The sequence below is a fragment of the Ammodytes marinus genome (assembly GCF_949987685.1).
Source record: "Ammodytes marinus genome assembly, chromosome: 3".
Lineage (NCBI taxonomy): Eukaryota > Metazoa > Chordata > Actinopteri > Uranoscopiformes > Ammodytidae > Ammodytes > Ammodytes marinus.
In genome coordinates, this window is record NC_137232.1 from 13,003,148 (window position 1) to 13,021,750 (window position 18,603).

General features: G+C 39.6%; 2 protein-coding genes across 2 annotated transcripts in view; one reads left to right on the forward strand and one right to left on the reverse strand.

Moving 5' to 3' along the window:
• The first annotated feature begins 204 nt into the window (after nucleotides 1–204).
• On the forward strand, nucleotides 205–2,593 carry ttc36 (tetratricopeptide repeat domain 36). The gene is made up of 3 exons (XM_080053793.1): nucleotides 205–416; nucleotides 797–985; nucleotides 2,239–2,593. Exons 1-3 carry the CDS (start codon nucleotides 311–313, stop codon nucleotides 2,502–2,504), a joined length of 561 nt encoding a protein of 186 aa, XP_079909919.1. The 5' UTR covers nucleotides 205–310; the 3' UTR covers nucleotides 2,505–2,593.
• A 1,858-nt stretch (nucleotides 2,594–4,451) lies between these two features.
• Nucleotides 4,452–18,603, reverse strand: part of LOC307248325 (F-box only protein 40) — a gene marked incomplete at both ends in the record, with an annotated part of 119,552 nt that continues 105,400 nt past the window's right edge. The window contains 2 exons of the mRNA XM_080024728.1: nucleotides 4,452–4,622; nucleotides 7,083–8,972. Of these exons, the coding sequence (XP_079880854.1) occupies nucleotides 4,452–4,622; nucleotides 7,083–8,972 (2,061 nt within the window). The remainder of the gene's footprint in view (nucleotides 4,623–7,082; nucleotides 8,973–18,603) is intronic.

Here is an 18,603-nt window from a genome sequence, read left to right on the forward strand (position 1 = left end):
CCAAACTGTCGTATCACTTATCAGAATATATCTGAAACATTCCATTTGTCTGTATTTGTGCTGCTATGACACCATGCTGTTATCCCTGGCCTGCATTTTTCAGTTAACCAAATACAGATGTGCTCAGTCCGGGGCAGATCTCAAAGTCCACCCCTGCTTTACGCCCCCTTCTCTCATTGGCTAACGGGAATGTTAGAAGTTAGAGGGAGGTAGAATTCTCAACCCAGCTGTGATTTAGTGTTTCAGGAGTGTTTTAGTTTTCTTTCCATCTTTCTCTGCTTTCTTTACCTGCTTAGACAGCGGTAGAAAAATGGCCTCAGCACATGACAGAGCTGTACTTCAGGCTATTTTCAACCCCACCAGCCCCTTCGGAGACATTCCGGGCCTGAACCAAGAGGAGGAATTAATTGATGACGGTGAGCGTGAAGCGTTTTTGACTTTTTTTATGTGTCTCTATGTGTCATGTCATAGGTTTATTTTTATGTTTATCATTGCGTAGCATATTGAATTTATTCGAAACACATTCCATTTCTGAAGAAAAAAAAACATGATTTTTTTGACATTTTAATCCTAGTTGAGTTCTGGGTGACGTGTGTGTGTGTGTGTGTGTGTGTGTGTGTGTGTGTGTGTGTGTGTGTGTGTGTGTATGTGTGGGTGTGTGTGTGCGTACATGCGTGCGTGTGTGTGTGTGTGTGTGTGTGTGTGTGTGTTTTTCGCCGCCACGGTTACCTGTCAATTGAGGTTTTTTTTTGTGGCTTTCATTTTTTTTTCAACCTTGTTTATCTCGTGCCTGCAGACAGCGGCTTTGACACAGAGTTGCTGGAGCAAGTGAAAGAGTTTGAGATGCGTGGCGTTTCGGCAGCCGAGTCGGGGGATTTGCACACGGCGCTTGAGCAGTTCAGCCAGGCAATACAGACCCTTCCTCAGCGCGCCGCCGCCTATAACAACCGCGCACAGGCCCTCAGGCTGCAAGGAGACACAGCAGGTACATTTGCATTTATGATGCTGCGTTAAAGGAACAGTCAGTGATTCTGGAGAACGCTTGTTGACAAAAAGTGTTTGGTCAAAATCAGTGAATCTCCTCACGATCCGCTACCTGTCCGTACTTTAGGTGCGCTGGAAAAACATCCAGTGTTAATTAATAACCTAGACTCTGTAAACTTGTATGTAAACAAAGGGGTAGGTACAAAGACTAGGCTGTGTACAAACAAAATGTATTTTTGAGAACAATCGTTCTCCAGAATCACTGACTGCACCTTTAATCTTAACCTGTCTGTTTGTATGGCTGCTAATTTTACTTTTTTTTTTCAATTGTCCTTTTCTTAGGTAAAGTTCTTTGTGATTTCATATCTGTGAAATGTGCTGTATAGATAAACTTTACATACTTACTTACATGCCACACATTCAATCATAAACTCTTTCCATAGACACTGCAGTCAGTGTGCCAACATATCAGAGTTTGTGTAAACCTGTTTGGTGATGGCTTTAATGTAACCGTCATTCATTTGTGTTAAAAAGTTACTCAGTAAAGCTTCAAAAATTCCTTGTATGTTTCAGTGAAATGAACAAGTGTCCCCTGTATTCTTAACATTGTTAAACACAATGATGGATGTGACAGGCTATAGTCGGTGCTTATGTTCTAACCCACTCTGTCAAGTTCAGCATGCACCCAGTAGCCTACTGTACCAATTTAGCACTTGCATTGTCTGTTTCTAAAACGGGAGTAGCTATATTTAGTTGGTGCTTTTCAAGTTGTCTGCAACCTGTTGCCACTTATTGCCCATGCTGACTCACAATGTATTGACAATATACTCAATAGGATTATAGTATCTTGAGATGTAATTTTTTCATCACATAATTTATATTACTTGCATGGAGATTACTGTACATAAAAAATACATACATAACTATATCTTACTAATCATACTTGTATGTTTACCTCTTTAAAAACCAAACATTTAGATGTTGGATTAAGCCCAGAGTTAATATCTTTATTTCATTTTGTCCAAAGTTCTTACAGATTTTGGACAATCTTTCTTCCTGCGGGTGTCTATGTACATGTCTCCAAAAATGCATTTTCAGCCTGTCTTTAAGAACAAATGCATCATTACTCACACAATTAACAACATATGAACACATCCTTCTTTGATACCCTTCAGACTAGTGGTAAGAATGATCAAACAACACATTCAAATCAACTGTGCGTCCCTCTGTGTGCCTTTCCTCTCTTCCCCTTAGGAGCACTGGAAGATTTGGGTTGCGCCATCACTTTGAGTGGGGGAACTGGGCGCACTGCTTGCCAGGCGCTGGTGCAGAGGGGCCTGCTACGTAGATTAGCATGCCACACCGATGAAGCCAGGGCAGATTTTGAGAAAGCAGCTGCGCTCGGAAGTGAGTTCGCTAGACAACAGGCTGTGGCTCTCAATCCTTACGCAGCCCTGTGCAACAAAATGCTGTCGGAGGTCGTCAATAAACTACGCAACCCCGAAGTGTCTCAGATGTAGGCTATACTAGATAGTGTACTGTAGACAATGTATTCCTTGTTCAAATGTTCCTGTTTTTGAAAAATGTGCTTAATAAAAAATATTTTTCAGTTTTTTGTATCGTCCTTTTTATACAACTGACTGTACTGATGTAAATCGCATGTCTTATTTAAAGGTGGGGTAAGTGATGCTGGAGAATGCTTGTTGTCAACATGTCCGTTTACAGAGCCTAGGCTGTGTATTGACACTGAAATTGTTTTTCAGTGCACACACAGTCTGGCCAGGTAGCAGATCATGAGGAGATATTATTCCGATTTTACAAAAAGTGATTTTGATAACAAGCATTCTACAGAATTACTGACTCCACCTCTAATGTGCAGTATTTAATGTCAGTGACACATTGTCGTCATCATCATCAACCTTTATTTAAACAGGCAAAACTTGCTAAGAAACAATCTCTTATTTAAGCAATCCTGGGGGGAAAGGGGAGAGGGAGAGAACAAGACAACACTGAAATATAGCCACAGACAACATTACTCTAATAATCCTTTAGAAATACAGTCTCGAATACAAAAAAATACTTCTTCACCAAGCATGCACTGCTGTGTTTAATCAAAAACAACAAATAGGGCATTTCGAATACCAATGTATTATGGTTCTACACAGTTGAGGTACTATATATTTTCTCCACTAGATGGCAGTCTTGTCATGTTGAAAACAGTCAACAACAGCAACACTGAAATAATAATAAATCATTTTCACCACATGAATGAAACTAGTTGGAACAAACAACAATAGTCAGCTCAGTATTACAAACAAATGACACATTATTATCTCAGTGTAAGGACTCTTTTCAAACATCAAATCAATATATTTGTGATGTCAACACCCTCAGAACAGTCATCTAAGTGTAATCTTCTTTCAATAAATACACTCTTTAAAACACATCAGTAGTACATCCATCTTGGAGCATTGTTGCCTACTTAAGGGCAAACTTTGAGGAAACTTTATAAGAAAACAAAGGTAAGTAAACCACATCAAAATCTTTGGAAATTCAAGTTAGGCCTATCTATCTATCTATCTATCTACTGTATCTATCTATCTATCTATCTATCTATCTATCTATCTATCTATCTATCTATCTATCTATCTATCTATCTATCTATCTATCTATCTATCTATCTATCTATCTATCTATCCCATTCTTCTGAAATTGAATGAATTAATGTATCTCAGACATATCAAAACAAAACAAAACATGTTTACTATAATTCACAAATAAGCAGAAGACTTTGTAATTTGTTCATGCCAAAGTTGAATTCTTCCCATATTAATATATTTATATACAATATATACCAGTCTTATTATATATTTATGTTTTCAGCACACAGTCTCCCTCAAGCCCCCACCACAGTGAATTCTACCAGCATCCAATGCGGAAGTGACAACAAATGCAGTTCGCTGAGTGGCCACTAGGGGCTAATTTCATAATAGAGCAATTTTTCATTGACCCCGATGTTAAATAGGCCGCTTGCACAGCATTCTGAAACCTATTTAAGGCCTGGAAACACTGAAGCGGGTGAAGTTGTTTGTACCAGGCTAGTTTTTATTGTATTGGAGGTTACAATTTATGAATAATTAGGGACGCGGCCTCTTGAGTGACAGCTGGCCACTGGCTTTGCGTTAGAGGAAATGAGGTGGAGTCCAAATCTGACAAGATGGCAAAATGCATAGAAGAGGACGATTGGATGCAGTTGGAATAACTGAGGTCAGCCTGGATCCATTGTATATACTAACTATGGTCTCCCTGCTATTCCTGTACAGTAGCTCTGTAAGCAGAGGCTTATTACAGTTGTGTGTTGCATGCATGCTTACACGTACACATCCGCATGATTCTAAACATGGCATCACTCTTATTTTTGTTCCTCTCACTGAGCCAAAGGGACTCTAAGTATTATCTCTTCTGCTTTACGTCTCTCCATACATCTCCCTGACCTCGGCCAGACAGGGCAAAGCCACCGGCTCCGTGCGCTGCTCTCGCTGGTAGAAGCTGCAGCTTTTCAGATGCTCCGACATGGAAGGAATATCGCTGAATTGCCATCTGTCAACCGTCGAAAACCGAGTACTGAACTCCCAAACCTGAAAAACAACAGAGGCAGAGCTGAAGTACATACCGTACATTCAGTGATGGACAATGTAGTCAAATCCTGTACTTAATGGTGGAGTCAGTGATTCTGGAGAATGTATCTTGTCAAATTCACTTTTTGTCAAAATCAGTGAATAGCTCATCAAGATCTACCACCTCCGTACCGTGTGTACTGAAAACTGGCATGTAAACAAATGTTATGCAAACCAAGGAGGCCCACAGTAATTGGTGACATGCCAGTTTACAGTGGGGGGTAAAATACTCATACTAGTTTTAGGTTTTCTAAATAAAAGTGGATATATTTTTCAGTAACAATAAAATAATTGTTTTAGGTTACAGAAGATTTTTGTTAAAAATAAAGTCCAGCTTATAGTTAGGTTATTGGCCTTATCCAAAACAATGGGCCCCCCTTTATTGGGTGGGCACAAAAAATATTTTCCTATGTATCCCTAAGCTGCTGTCATGGCATACAGTATATCAACTGTAAAGCAGCTATATATCCGTCCGTGAGCTTATATATGTGTATGTTTAATATTCATGGTATCTAGATCAGAGGAGTATTTTTAGCACATGTCAGGAGGATGAGATGTTATTTCAGAATCCATCCATTGCAAATGTATTCAAATGCTGCCCTTTGTTAGAGAGCAAATACCCAGCTGTGACCCACATAGTCTTATCAACACAATGTTTCCATGAATGATCAGATATGGGGCTTGTTATGGCAGCGCTGTGGATATTGGCAGCAAAGGCATCAAGCCCATTCCACCTCCCTGATATCATAGGCATGCTCTTTGTCCCATGACCACGGCAGTACAGAGCTACTCAGTGTAAAAATAAAACATTGTATTTTATCTTTTATTACATAAGGCAAAGGTTATGGGGTTTTCACTAGATACTGTATGCAGGTGTTTTTATTGACTATCTGAAATCCTATGGAAAGTTAAAAGCTAAATAAAAACTGATAGTGTAACAATGTGGGAATCCAGCCCACATTTAGGTTTTGGGTTATAAATCTGGAATTGTGAATTATTGAATGAAACAAATATTTTCAATAATTCCCCCTTTTTTCCCACAATAAACATTTTTTTTCAACAATACTACACAATACAACTGTTCACAAAATCTGGTAATGAAACACTGAATAATAACTGTCAACATATTTTAAATAATTTTGTTTTCCTACGTTTCCTGCCTTGTTACTAAACTATTATAGGTGTGATATGTTGACATAACCTTCCATATATCTGAAATACTGTACATTTCACATGTGCAATGAGAGTTAGATGACATATGCATTCATACCTTTAACAAATCCTGCACATTTACTGCCATTTTCAGGTTTATTTTCACATTTCATTCTTATCCACAGCAGTCAAAGTTCTTGACAGTTAGGATTGAGATAATCTCCTAAATATCATGCCAGTATGGGGCAGTTTGCAAAGGCTCAGATCAGCAGACCGCTAGGCGTCCCTGTGGCCTAGTGGCCTAAGCCTGGGGGTCAACGGTCTGGTTTAGTGGTCAAATGTAAACACAGTGTCACTGGCTTGAATCCAAACTGTTGCATGTGAATCCCACTCTCTCCTACTCTGCCTGTCTGCCTGTCTGTCTGTCTGTCTGTCTGTCTGTCTGTCTGTCTGTCTGTCTGTCTGTCTGTCTGTCTGTCTATATACTCTGAATACATCTTTAACTAGGTGAATTTTATTTTAGTTCTAAATCCAGATGCAATTGTTGTTGTTGTTGTTGCTTTTGAAGAAGTCTGGGCGGCCTTCCAAGGGTATGCTACCTCTAAGTGCTTCCTAAGGAGCTGAAAATATGCATGTTGCAACAGTAAGTTATATATAAAAAATTGATGAATACATTAATTAGCTTGTGATTGAGTTGTGTTATGTTGTTGGAGAGGACTACAAAGAGTCTGGAGACTGTTTACAATGCAGCAGCTGTCATGCTGTTCGAATGACAAAATGTTTTCCATTGACAGTTAGCAGTACTGTGCCAGATACTGATATACAAGTTTGGCCTTGTATTTACTCTACTGTCTCTGTGTAGAAGGTTGAGATCAAAACAGTTGGAATTATGGCGCTAAATCAATCAGATTAATAGATATAAATATCACATGATAAAAATGTTCTCTCTCTAAATAGATGATTCATACAGTAAGGTAAAAATAAAAGCACATTTAAAGCTACAGTGCGTGACTTCTGTCGCACCGCCCCCAATGAGGAATTCTGAGTTATTACAACAACAATGTCGGTGCATCTAAATAAAATAAGCATCGGTGATCGCCTATGGATTGTATGCCTTTTGCTGTTTTCTGTAACTGAAAGGCTTAATAAACTCTGTGTCAATTTGTTTGGCGATTGCTTGAACATAACGGACATTCATTTGTTTGAAAAAGTTACGCACTGTAGCTTTAAATTGATGGAAAGTAGAGATAAAACCCAAAAGATACTTGCTTTCTTTCGACATTTCCAGGAGCTTCCCCCGTGGGAATAAGTCTTTTTCTGCCAGTCGAGTGAGACCATCCCTCGATCCTGCAACAACGTGGAGCACATCTCCCTCATAAGCCGAGACACCTGGGACAGCTGAGATAATGTAAAACCGTCCAGGTACCCTGCAATGTGTTGAAGGATCTCTACAGGCAGGCCGCCCAGGGGACCAAGATTATGTGTCCCATTTCTCGGCAGGCTTGAGCTCTTGCCATCTCCAACCAGGGATGAGGGCACTTTTGGCTCTAGGACAAACGCTCCGACATCTTGGCAGTATTTGATTGTCGCTTGGTAACCCTCGGGGTGGAACCTTGTCTGGGAGAAAGTGCAGCCGAGGTATGCTAAGGGGCAGCGCTGTTGGAACCAGCCGTTTAGAGAGGCCTGTATGTCCGAGTGTGCATTCCTGAAGTGAGAGCAGTACTCGTCACGTCGGAAGAAATGGCCACACATGTAGCTGAAGGCTGAGCTTGATTTGTTATGTCTTCTGGTAACCGGTTCTTCTTCAATATTTACATACAGACCAGGAGGTTTGCCCGCGATGATGTCCTCAAGCGTCGCATCAGTTTTGAACGGCGCACAGGCGGAATTGTACGTCTGCACTCCCATATCAATATAGAGACCGTCTATCCCAACAGACTCTGAGATCATATGTCCCTTCAGTTCCTTTTCCATTGAGCATAGAAGTATGGAACTAACTTCGTCACATTTGGGCAGATCGTCGGTGGAGAAGCCTAGATCGGCAGTGTCCACACCACAATGTACTGTCTTGGGTTTGTTGGAGGGATCCTTAAGGGGGCAGCGTTTTGGTCGATAGCTGGTCGGAACGTTGAACGTGCGAACGGTTCGTACCTCGATCGGCTCCAGATTCCCGTAAACAAAATCCTTTTCTCTCGGGGTGCACGCTGCAAGTTGGCCAAAGTTGATCAACATGGCCCCATTGTGAGCCATATACATGTTAAATTCACCAATGTTGACTTCTCCTAACCTCTCCAGGACGCCATCTTGCCAAGGCGCGAGGCCAGTCCCGCCATTTAGGCCTCTCGAAGAAGTGCCAGCATTATCTTGGTTGACATTTAAATCTCTTGTGTCTTTGTGACAGTTTGACGATTGTTGCCCTGCCTTTCCCTTGCCTTTTTCATCTTTCTTATCCAGGTTTGTGACAGTCTCCTTGCAGCCCTCCATCTCCTTCTTGAATATTCTCTCCCAGGAGTTGTATATCTGAAGACCATCTACGTCCCTGCCCCTCACCAACGCATCTATCTCGTCTTGACTCAATTCATGCTCCTCCTCACTTGTGCAGCCATTTTCTGCTAATTGAAATTCACCACAACTTCTAGAACAACATGCTTCCTCTGCGGAACCGTTGACCCCGGAAGACCCAATATTCTGAAGGGCGAGATCCTCTTCCATAAACTCTGGAAAGACGTTTTTCATTTTGATGGATTGAAAGAGCAGTTTTTGGTCCCTGAGCGCCAGTGCAACATCGAGGCTCACCTCGGATTGAAGGTCTTCCGAGACATTTTTGTAGAAGGTCGGCACATTGTCTAAAACAGGCCATCGGTTCCACTCTTGAGAGCAGCACACAACACTGGCGGGACAGACTTGAAGGTGTTTGGCTAATTTGTTGCGTGACATAGTGAAGGGGCATCCATACAGGACATTGAGGCACGGGACCGTCTCATGGGGACAGAGTAATTCATGCTCCTCTGCTTTGCACATGTGGAAAGCGGCGCCACAGTTTTTATGACATTTGATCACCAGGCAGGCATTGGAAATTCGAAAGGGGACCTGACAGTTGATATTGAAGCACTTGACACAATGCTCGTGTTGGACCAAAGGCATCTCACAGGTCTTTGTCTGAAAGGAGAAATAAGACAACAAAGAGGGAAGGTGTTTTTTTTTGTAATAACTGTGAGAATCTTGTTTTATTGCAATTTTTAAAAGCTATAGTGAAACAGTGAGATTTATGCACATACGGTTTTGACGTTTGAACACAATGATCATCTGAGTTCAAGAGGCTCAAGCCAGAGAAACTGTCAAAGAGAAGATGGTGAAATGTCTAAAGTTAGCTTTTTGTTCTAGTGCACACAGAATCCACTTCAGAGAAAATATATTATCAATGCACAAGCCTGACTTAATGCAAAGAGAAAAGTAAAGAGGATGGTAAAGTGTGTGTTCTGACATCCAAGACGCAAGTGAATAGGGTAACATTTTCAACTTGTAAATATCACCAGGAGTCTTTGTCAGTTGATTACTTGCATTCAAAATAGTATGTTTGCATTACCATTTTTTCAGGAAATGTTTGAATAAATATGCACATTAATACATATCAATATCAATACAACGTCTACAAATTATGGGTAAATAAGCATCTCTTTTAGTCAAAATGATATATGTTGGATAAAGACGGAGTCTTCATTTTTATTTTTACAACATAAAAATATCACAATGGACTAGTGCTTTCAGTCTCGCTTTAAAATCATAATATGTTGGTGTTGAATTCATTTCAAATATTCAATTGCTACCAATCCTCAATAAACACACTTTCAAAATCTCAAATTAATAATTTTTAGTAAATAAAAAGTAAACTGGTAACAACAATAGGAGTAACAATTCTCACCCTGGTTCCTCTGTGAATGACACCTCCAGAGTTTGCTGGCACCTCTGAATAACCTCTGCACTGTGTCTGGATATTATAAATGAACACACAGAGGGGCAGACAGGCCAGTGGGATGGCACACACACACACACACACACACACACACACACACACACACACACACACACACACAGACACAGACACACGCGTTAAGAGGCAAGGTCAAGTTACAGCCCCCACCTCTGCTTTACTGTGAGAGAGTTGGTGATAATAGAAAGCTTATCCAAGTGCTCAACGATTTTAACTACCGTGTGTTTGAAAAACATCAACATCTTAACGAGCCCAGAACATAATCCCTATACATACACTTTATATACTGTCAACGGTTTATTAGTTAATCTTTTATTTACATCTGAAATTATAGCGACATTTGAAAACAATTAATTACTCTGTTACCAAATTAGTTTTTATTTAAGTTATTAAATAATTTAATATAGGTGTATTATGGTTTATTATAATTAGTGGTGGGCCGTTATCGGCGTTAACGTGCTGCGTTAACGCAAGACTCTTATCGGCGATAAAAAAAATATCGCCGTTAATCTCTTATTCCACCTCCTGTTCGGCTCAGGGAGCCAGTCATTTGTACAGTTCAGCTTAGACTCGGCCGTAATGCTGCTGCACACGCACACACACACACACACACACACACGCACACACACACACACTCACACACACACACACACACAGACACACACGCTGCATGTCAGAGACCAGGGGCGAAGTTTCTCTCACACACCCGCCGCTCTCTCTCTCTCCATCACTTGCCCACGACACAATCGGGTATTGGAACGCAGGGTGGGTGTGTGTGGCCACCGGTCGCCACGTGACTATAAGTTTCCAAGTTTTAAACACTTCTATCTCTTCAACGTCAACGTCACCGTACCCGAATCCTAAATATCCCCATAGCAGACGCTATATTTCATCGGGGGGAAAACTTTGTTTTGCGCCACAGTTCGACTCGGCCGTAATGCTGCTGCACACACACACACAGACACAGACACAGGCACAGGCACACACACACGCTGCATGGCAGAGACGAGGGGCGCGACCAAAAAGACGAGAGGAGCGGTTGGAGCAGTTGGAGAGTTTAGAGACACATGCGCGCACATTTATTTACATAAAATCGTAATCGCAGTCACTTGTGCAGTTATGTAAAATGTTTCACTAAGGAAAATGACAGAAAAAGTAACGCACAGTGACTTTGATGAGTAACTTCAATCTGATTACTGGTTTGGAGATAGTAACGCGTTAGATTACTCGTTACTGAAAAAAGAGGTCCGATGCCGGTAACGCGTTACTATGTAACATCTTGTTGAACATTATTTATTTTCATCACCAATTATCATAGTAGAACAGCTTCCTCAAGCAGTTTGTGATGCATGTTGGAAACAGGAGATGAGCCCCTGGTCTGATGCGCCACCTGGCTTGAGAAACACGTTCTCAAAGACTTACTTTGAGTCATTATTTAGGGAGCACACACATATTATGAATGAATTCAAATGAGACATTTTAATCTAGATTAATCTAGATTAATTCCAAAATTAATCTAGATTAATCTAGATTAAAAAAATTAATCTATGCCCACCTCTAATTATAATACATATAGAAACAATTGTGTTATACCAGGTTCACTTGTCTTGACCTATGCCTTCCACTAGATGTCACTCACACACTTTCAGAAGCTCAAGCAACATTTCTTCAGCAAGTGTTTCTTGCTGTCATATTCAAAGCCTGCTGTAGTTCAATTGAGTTCAATTGTTTGGGGTTACAATGTAATATCAAAAAGGAATTTTTTATGATATTTTGAAAATTCTGCTTTTAACACAGGCTCATTTAAATTCATCTCAGGCCTGGGCAGTTGATTGGGCTATGTCCCAGTTTGACATTTAAATTGAGGCTGTTTTAAAGCCCATGTGTAATTTCTGAAGAGAATTACCCATCTTCATCAAGGCTTGTTTTGATTTAAAATGGAAATCGTTTTATTCCCAACACCTATTATTCATTGAATAGGCCCAGAATAACTGCCTGTTTTCATTAAATCATTCCGTGGTGTCATATAGCACAAACCTCTGCTGCTTCGCAATAGCAAATTTGATTGAAACTAACACACACACACACACACACACACACACACACACACACACACACACACACACACACACACACACACACACACACACACACACACACACACACACACACACACACACACACACACACGTTGTATTTTTGTGTCACTTCCGAGGGCATTACATAGACTTACATTCATTTCCTGGAGACTTGCTCTAATCATAACCACTGCTGGCCCTAACCTTAAATGTAACCCAAACCTATAAGTCTACCTTTACCTTTAAACAAGTTTTCACCCTAAAATGTCATTATTACATTATTATACCATTGTGTCCCCAAAAGGAACTGTGTAAACAGAACAATGTCGCCATACCATGACTAACAGCCCACACACACACACACACACACACACACACACACAAAAACACACACCACGATCTCACTGTTTGTCGACTCCCACAATGCGTGGCACTGATTTCAAACTAGAAATTATGTATAACAACAGTGCCCACCTGCCATTCGTTGCTGTTTGTCATTCATGCCACCTCTTCCTCTCTCAATCACTTTGCAGGAATACATCGTTGTGTGACACATAATGGTGCATTGATCCAGTCTAACTAGCTTTAACTGATTACACTCATTAACATTAAGGCTGCCTGAACTATCATACCCTTCACTCACCCACATCAAAATGCTAAAAAATCTCCTGCAACCCATTTTCCGCCCCGCTTCAAATGTGCTAGATACACCATTTGCATTTGGAAGTATTCATGCAATTTTTTTTTTTTTACTGGCACAGATTTGCAACCAAAAGCTTATCAAAGGCAGCTGCTTCACTCTCCTTAGGCCAGCATACATTTCATCAGGAGAGAGAGAGAGAGAGAGAGAGAGAGAGAGAGAGAGATAACGAGAGAGAGAGAGAGAGAGAGAGAGAGAGAGAGAGAGAGAGAGAGAGAGAGAGAGACTTTGGTGTATCTTGTAAGCACAGCTGATACTTAGAAGTTCTATTGTCAGAGTAAAGAGATTAGTCAAATGCCGTTTTAGAAGTGCTTTAAAGCAGGTGTCGAGATCACGGATTAGTTCTGTATAACTGCTTCTACATTTTGCGAAAAACTCAAAAAGTTTAAACAGTTTTCATGTGTGTTGTCAAACTATAGCAAAGATGACAGTGTATCGAGATGGCAACCGTTGGCTTTTTGCATTGGTTCACTTTGTGATTTTACATTATTGTTGGTGTGAGTCTTTACAATGGCATAGACTGACCAGGGCCTGAAATATGAAGGTTATAATTATATTCATTTGTTTGGCATTGCTGGATAGGTTGTTTTATTTTTGAATTATTTTTTAAGATATTGTTTTGGGCATTTTTATGCTTTATTGATAGTGTAGAGACAGAGTTGAAATGGGGCAGAGAGGGGAGTGACATGCAGAGAACGACCGCGGGCTGGAATCAAACCCGGGTCCGCTACTGGCCAAGGCCCATGCGGGGGACGCCCTACCAACTGAGCTAAGGGCGCCCCCGGATAGGTTGGTTTTAACTAAAATCCTGGTTAACATTGCTGAGTGGCAGAATATAGGCTAATGTATATATTAGCATTGTCGGCTAGGTTAGCAAGCTTATCAACTAAAATCCAACTAACATTGATGAGTAGCAAAATATAATGTTTATGCCACACAAATCTGCCCGTATTAAAGAGATAGTTCGACATATTAGGAAACAAGCTAAAAAATACCTTTCATGCAATGAGTTACATGAAAAGCTTGACGCAACTCTCATTTCTGTCCCTTAAATGTAAGGAAATAGCCAGCAGCTGGTTAGCTTAGCATAAAGACTGGAAACTGAGGGGGAAACCTAGCCTGGCTGTGTCCAACGGCTGCACATACCCCTATAAAAAAACATCTCACTTGTTGAAAGGGTAGAAAAAGGAAATCTAAATATAATGTTATTATTATTATTATACAAATGATAGGCCATAATAATTAGCACTTTACGGGGGGTTTTGTGAGTCACTCATTTTGAGACAGGCAACTGTTCAAAAACAGGCAACCAGCAGAGATTCCAGGAAGTTACTGCTGATACCTACAGAAAAGTTCAGCACATAGCCGCCCTATGGAACAGCAAGAAAGAATTCATTTCCGCTATGTGTTTTTTGTACGGATTACTCAAAGACATTAAAACATGTTAGTGCACTTTAAAAGGAGCTGGTAGGTGGATTTTAGTAACATTTGGACAGGCTAGCTGTTTCCAGCTCTTTCTGCCAGTATGCTAAAGTTTTTCTTAACTTCTTCCTATCCCTTTTGAACATGAACTATGTTATTTGAGTTATGTATTTGTTGCTTAGGATCCTGAGGATCCCATTTGTTTGTTTTTAATTTATTTATTTCCTTTTTTACTGCTCAATCGTTTTATTTTTGTTTGTATTTTTTTTTAACCATGTTCAATAAAGACTTAAAAAAAATAGTAGCCTATCTTCATATTCATGGCCAAAGTTATATCAATATTCTTCAGAAAGGGAATATGCTAATTTCCCTCAATGTTTACCACACTTTGCCACATACATGAACAAGAACAATACAACATTTAAAAGAAAAAAACATTATAGTAGCAGTTTTATTTTTTCTGTTTGTATTTCAATATTTAATGTTGTCCTACATCCACATTTGCATAGGCTATTTGATTCTGGGATTTTGGACATGAAAGGATAGCTTCTAAATTTGACCTATTGATCATTTCATTCAGCAATGGATTTGAGATAATGCAAATCTTAAACTTTTACTTTTTTCAAAATATATTTTCAAAGATGTTGCTCCACTAACAGAGAGTCCTTTGCAAGTTGTTTTTCTCAGATCTAGCAAAGTAAGATAATGTTTAACAGATCATAAATAAAAGTCTGCAATAAATTCATTTTGAACACACAGCTTGAGTCCTTAAACATCTTGGCAGCTCCGACGGGCTACAATTACTGCCTGTCCATTTTCGGTAGCACAGATTTGAGCAATTCCGAGGCCATGTGTTAATTATTCATGCGGGAGTATGATCATTTAACTCTATCTGAATGTTCTGAAATGTAACTGGACAGCTTGAGACGGCAGAGAGGGGAAGAAACTAAACATTGAATACTAGTCAAGGCATTCAAAACATGTCAGTAAACAGCAGAGCTTATGAAAGTATTGCTGGTTTAAAAGTTTACGTTGAAAGATGCAGTGTGTATATTATAGGCCTAGTTGAAAATATTTAGTAGCAGCGAGTGGTAGAAGTTCTAGATTGCAATATTCCATTTAACCCCTCCCTTTTGTTATAATTTACAGAAGCTACGGTGGCCTTCAAGGACAAGAAGCTGGTTATTATAGAAGCTAGTCACTAAATATGGTATCGTTAAATCTTTCCACAATATCAAGTGATGAGGTGAAGATTTATTTATTTATACTACATCTTCTTTGTCTTGCATTTCCCCAGGACACCCACTATGAAAATGCATAAGGCCGTTAAGTGTGTCCATTCTTGAAACATGGCGGTGCAATATGGCGGCCTCCGTGTAGGGTGACCCTGTCCTATGTAGATATAAAAGGCTCATTCTAAGGAACTTAAAGAGGACCTATTATACTACTTTTCTGGTCTTAATTTCTTGTTTTACACTGCTATAGAGCAACCTGACACGAATCACATCACAAAAAACTATGTAGATTTTCGGGAAGCTCTTTCTCTTATTTTGGCGATCCAGCACGTCCTGTCAACACTTGAGTGTGTGTCCTTCGGCAATCTCCGCTCCCTCCGCCTGTGCATCGGCCATCTCCGCTACCCTCCCCCCTCCTGCAAACCCCACTCCGTTGTGATTGGTTACCTTCCTTCCGGAACACTTTCAGTGGCGGGAAGCGCGAGCATGGACCTATAAGGGCGCGAGGCAGACGCGAGGCAGACGCGAACAGGGAAGTGACAGCATTACCATACATGGAAACATCTGCGTGGTGACTTCACAAAGTTACATGCGACGTCACAAAGTTACAAAGGGTAGACCGCTTTGAACACGTGACTTCTCGACTGACTAGAATAGTGTTTAGTGCTCGGCACAGACACCCCAGACGGTCAGCAGGGAACACGTCGAAATGCATGTAAGTCATTATTTGATAATTTAGTATGGATAAGCATGACTATGAATCATCATAACAACGTTTATAGGTCATAAAAGTCAAAAAGCATCATAGGTCCTCTTTAAAGAAACAACAAGTTCCATTTCCACCTAGTCTGTTCTGAGAAATGCAGATCAATTTTACACACTGCACCTTACATTGAAGCTTTGCCTGTGTCTACAAAAACAGCAAATACAGGGCATGCTCCAACAAGTAGTTTTTTCCTATAAATCTCACCTTATTCTTTGATATTTTAAATCTTAATGCCATTACTCTGAAAGATTGCCTCCATTTTGGGATTTCCATCTGGTTTATAATACCTGGGAAATATGAATAAGGCTAAACCATTGGGACGACATATAGAGAAAAATGTGCTGCTGCTGAATTTGCAAATACTGTGTTGGAACTGTGTTTATTACAGAACTGGGCACCCAGCAGAGACCTATAAATAAGCTGTATACTGCTCTGGAAATGTTTAATGAAACGGAAAATGTACCAACTCAAAGGTCGGCTAAAATACTGTATGAATTTGGCCGAGAAGGACTGCTTTGCTTGCTTATTATGGACTTGCTTACTGTGGCTAAAGGCGTATGAAACTGACATGAATTCAATTTACACACCAAGGCCTACAAAACAAAATAAATACAAAAACGATAAACACAATGGACTGGTACTCTCTCTTATAATGTTCATGTGAAAATAGTTTTTAAGAGATACGGCTTTATTATCACTCTAGGGTAATTTTAAGATTAGAACATTTAAAAGTGTGTTATTGATGCGGGTGTTCTGTATAGGCCTATAGCTACTAGGTTAATATACAACATATTACAGCCGCAATTATTCAGTTCATTGGATAAAACTGGCTAATTCAATGGTCCCAACTTTTCCATTGTCTTTTACCTAGGCCCATATGGCATGTTGTTAGTTAAAGGCCTAGTTCACCGGTTTGAATATGAAGGTGTATTGAATTCTGAGATCCTATGTAGTATAAATGTGCGAAAAAAAATTAAATCGGTTCATCCTAGCCTGAGAAAAGGCAGAAAGAGTGTTTTTTTTAACCCTATATTTCTCTTTCTCGTGACATCACAGAAATAGAAATATAGGGTTAAAAAAAACTTACTTTGTAAATATGACTGTGAAGTCTTTTACTGTGACATCACAGTAATATTTACAAAGTAAGTTTTTTTTTTAACCCTATATTTCTCTTTCTGTGATGTCACGAGAAAGAGAAATATAGGGTTTAAAAAAACACTCTTTCTGCCTTTTCTCAGGCTAGGATGAACCGATTTTAATTTTAAACACTCCTGAACTATGTGTATGGTCTCACTAGCAAAAAAATACAAAATATAACCACATTCAACATTTCCTAACTTTAACATTGAAATAGGAATTAAACATAAATAAGGCCTAGGTAGTAATGAGTACAAGAAACCAAACATACCAGAAAATGGCTGTTGACAGGGTTTATACAAGTTTCCTTTTTACTCCACTTAGCTTGACCACTTAGCTTGACTTCAAACAACATAAGAAGTTGGCACCATTAACTTGTATAAACCCTGTCAACAGCCATTTTCTGGTATGTTTGGTGTCTTGTACTCATTACTACCTAGGCCTTATTTATGTTTAATTCCTATTTCAATGTTAAAGTTAGGAAATGTTGAATGTGGTTATATTTTGTATTTTTTTTCTAGTGAGACCATACACATAGTTCAGGAGTGTTTATTCTTTACCTAAGTAGACAGCCACCCAGTCAATACACATTAGAAGTAGGCTGTGCCAGTATCATCACTATTGAGTGTTAGTTAACAAATCTAGGGCGCTGCAGAGCACAATAGTGCTACAGCTATATTGCCAATGTGTTTTATTCTTTTAATATGGATTATTCCGGAAAACCATAGACGTGCGATAAGAGAGCTGTAAAACATGTGAAACTGTCCAAAAACTGCTGTTTCAAATGTGATAAAATTGTTTTTTTACTTTCCTTGCAAATTGAGTTAAAAAAAGCGGGTCCATACAACTCATTAAAACTATAAACCATCTCTATTATCTTAAGGCACTAAAGTCTCTTTAACCTGACACTGCAAATTGCCTCGCAGCTGTATAGGATACATTTAACAACGCCTTTGGGTGAGTATCTTCCCTAAGAGAACCCTTCTGAACCACACATTGTAGCATATGGGCCGCCTAAAAAAAAAAAAAGACAAATTTACACGTAGTTTTCACTTTCTCATTATAGCCTCCATTTAATTAAGAAGGTGTTAAACACATTTTTACTTTAAAAGCCTAATATGCAGTTCAACTCTCCAGCCTCTTGTAACCAAGTTAAAACTAGACAGTTTTGCTTCCCCTGACCAATGGACATGCAAATGATTATGGGCATAGCAATTTAGCTTCCGGCGTTTTTCTCCGCCCTGTATTCTGATTTTAATTACAAAGACTAATTAAAAGAACCTTGTAATGAGGTCTCTGGGTGTGTGTAGATTCCCCCCTAGGGCAGCGTAGTTTGTGTCATTTTAGAATACGCTGAAGAATGATAAAATCTCAACAATGCGAAATGAGACATTTTCACTCAACTGTTTTTTGCAATGTCAGGGGCCAGTAACTATAATGCCTTGTTTGCACTTAGTGGTA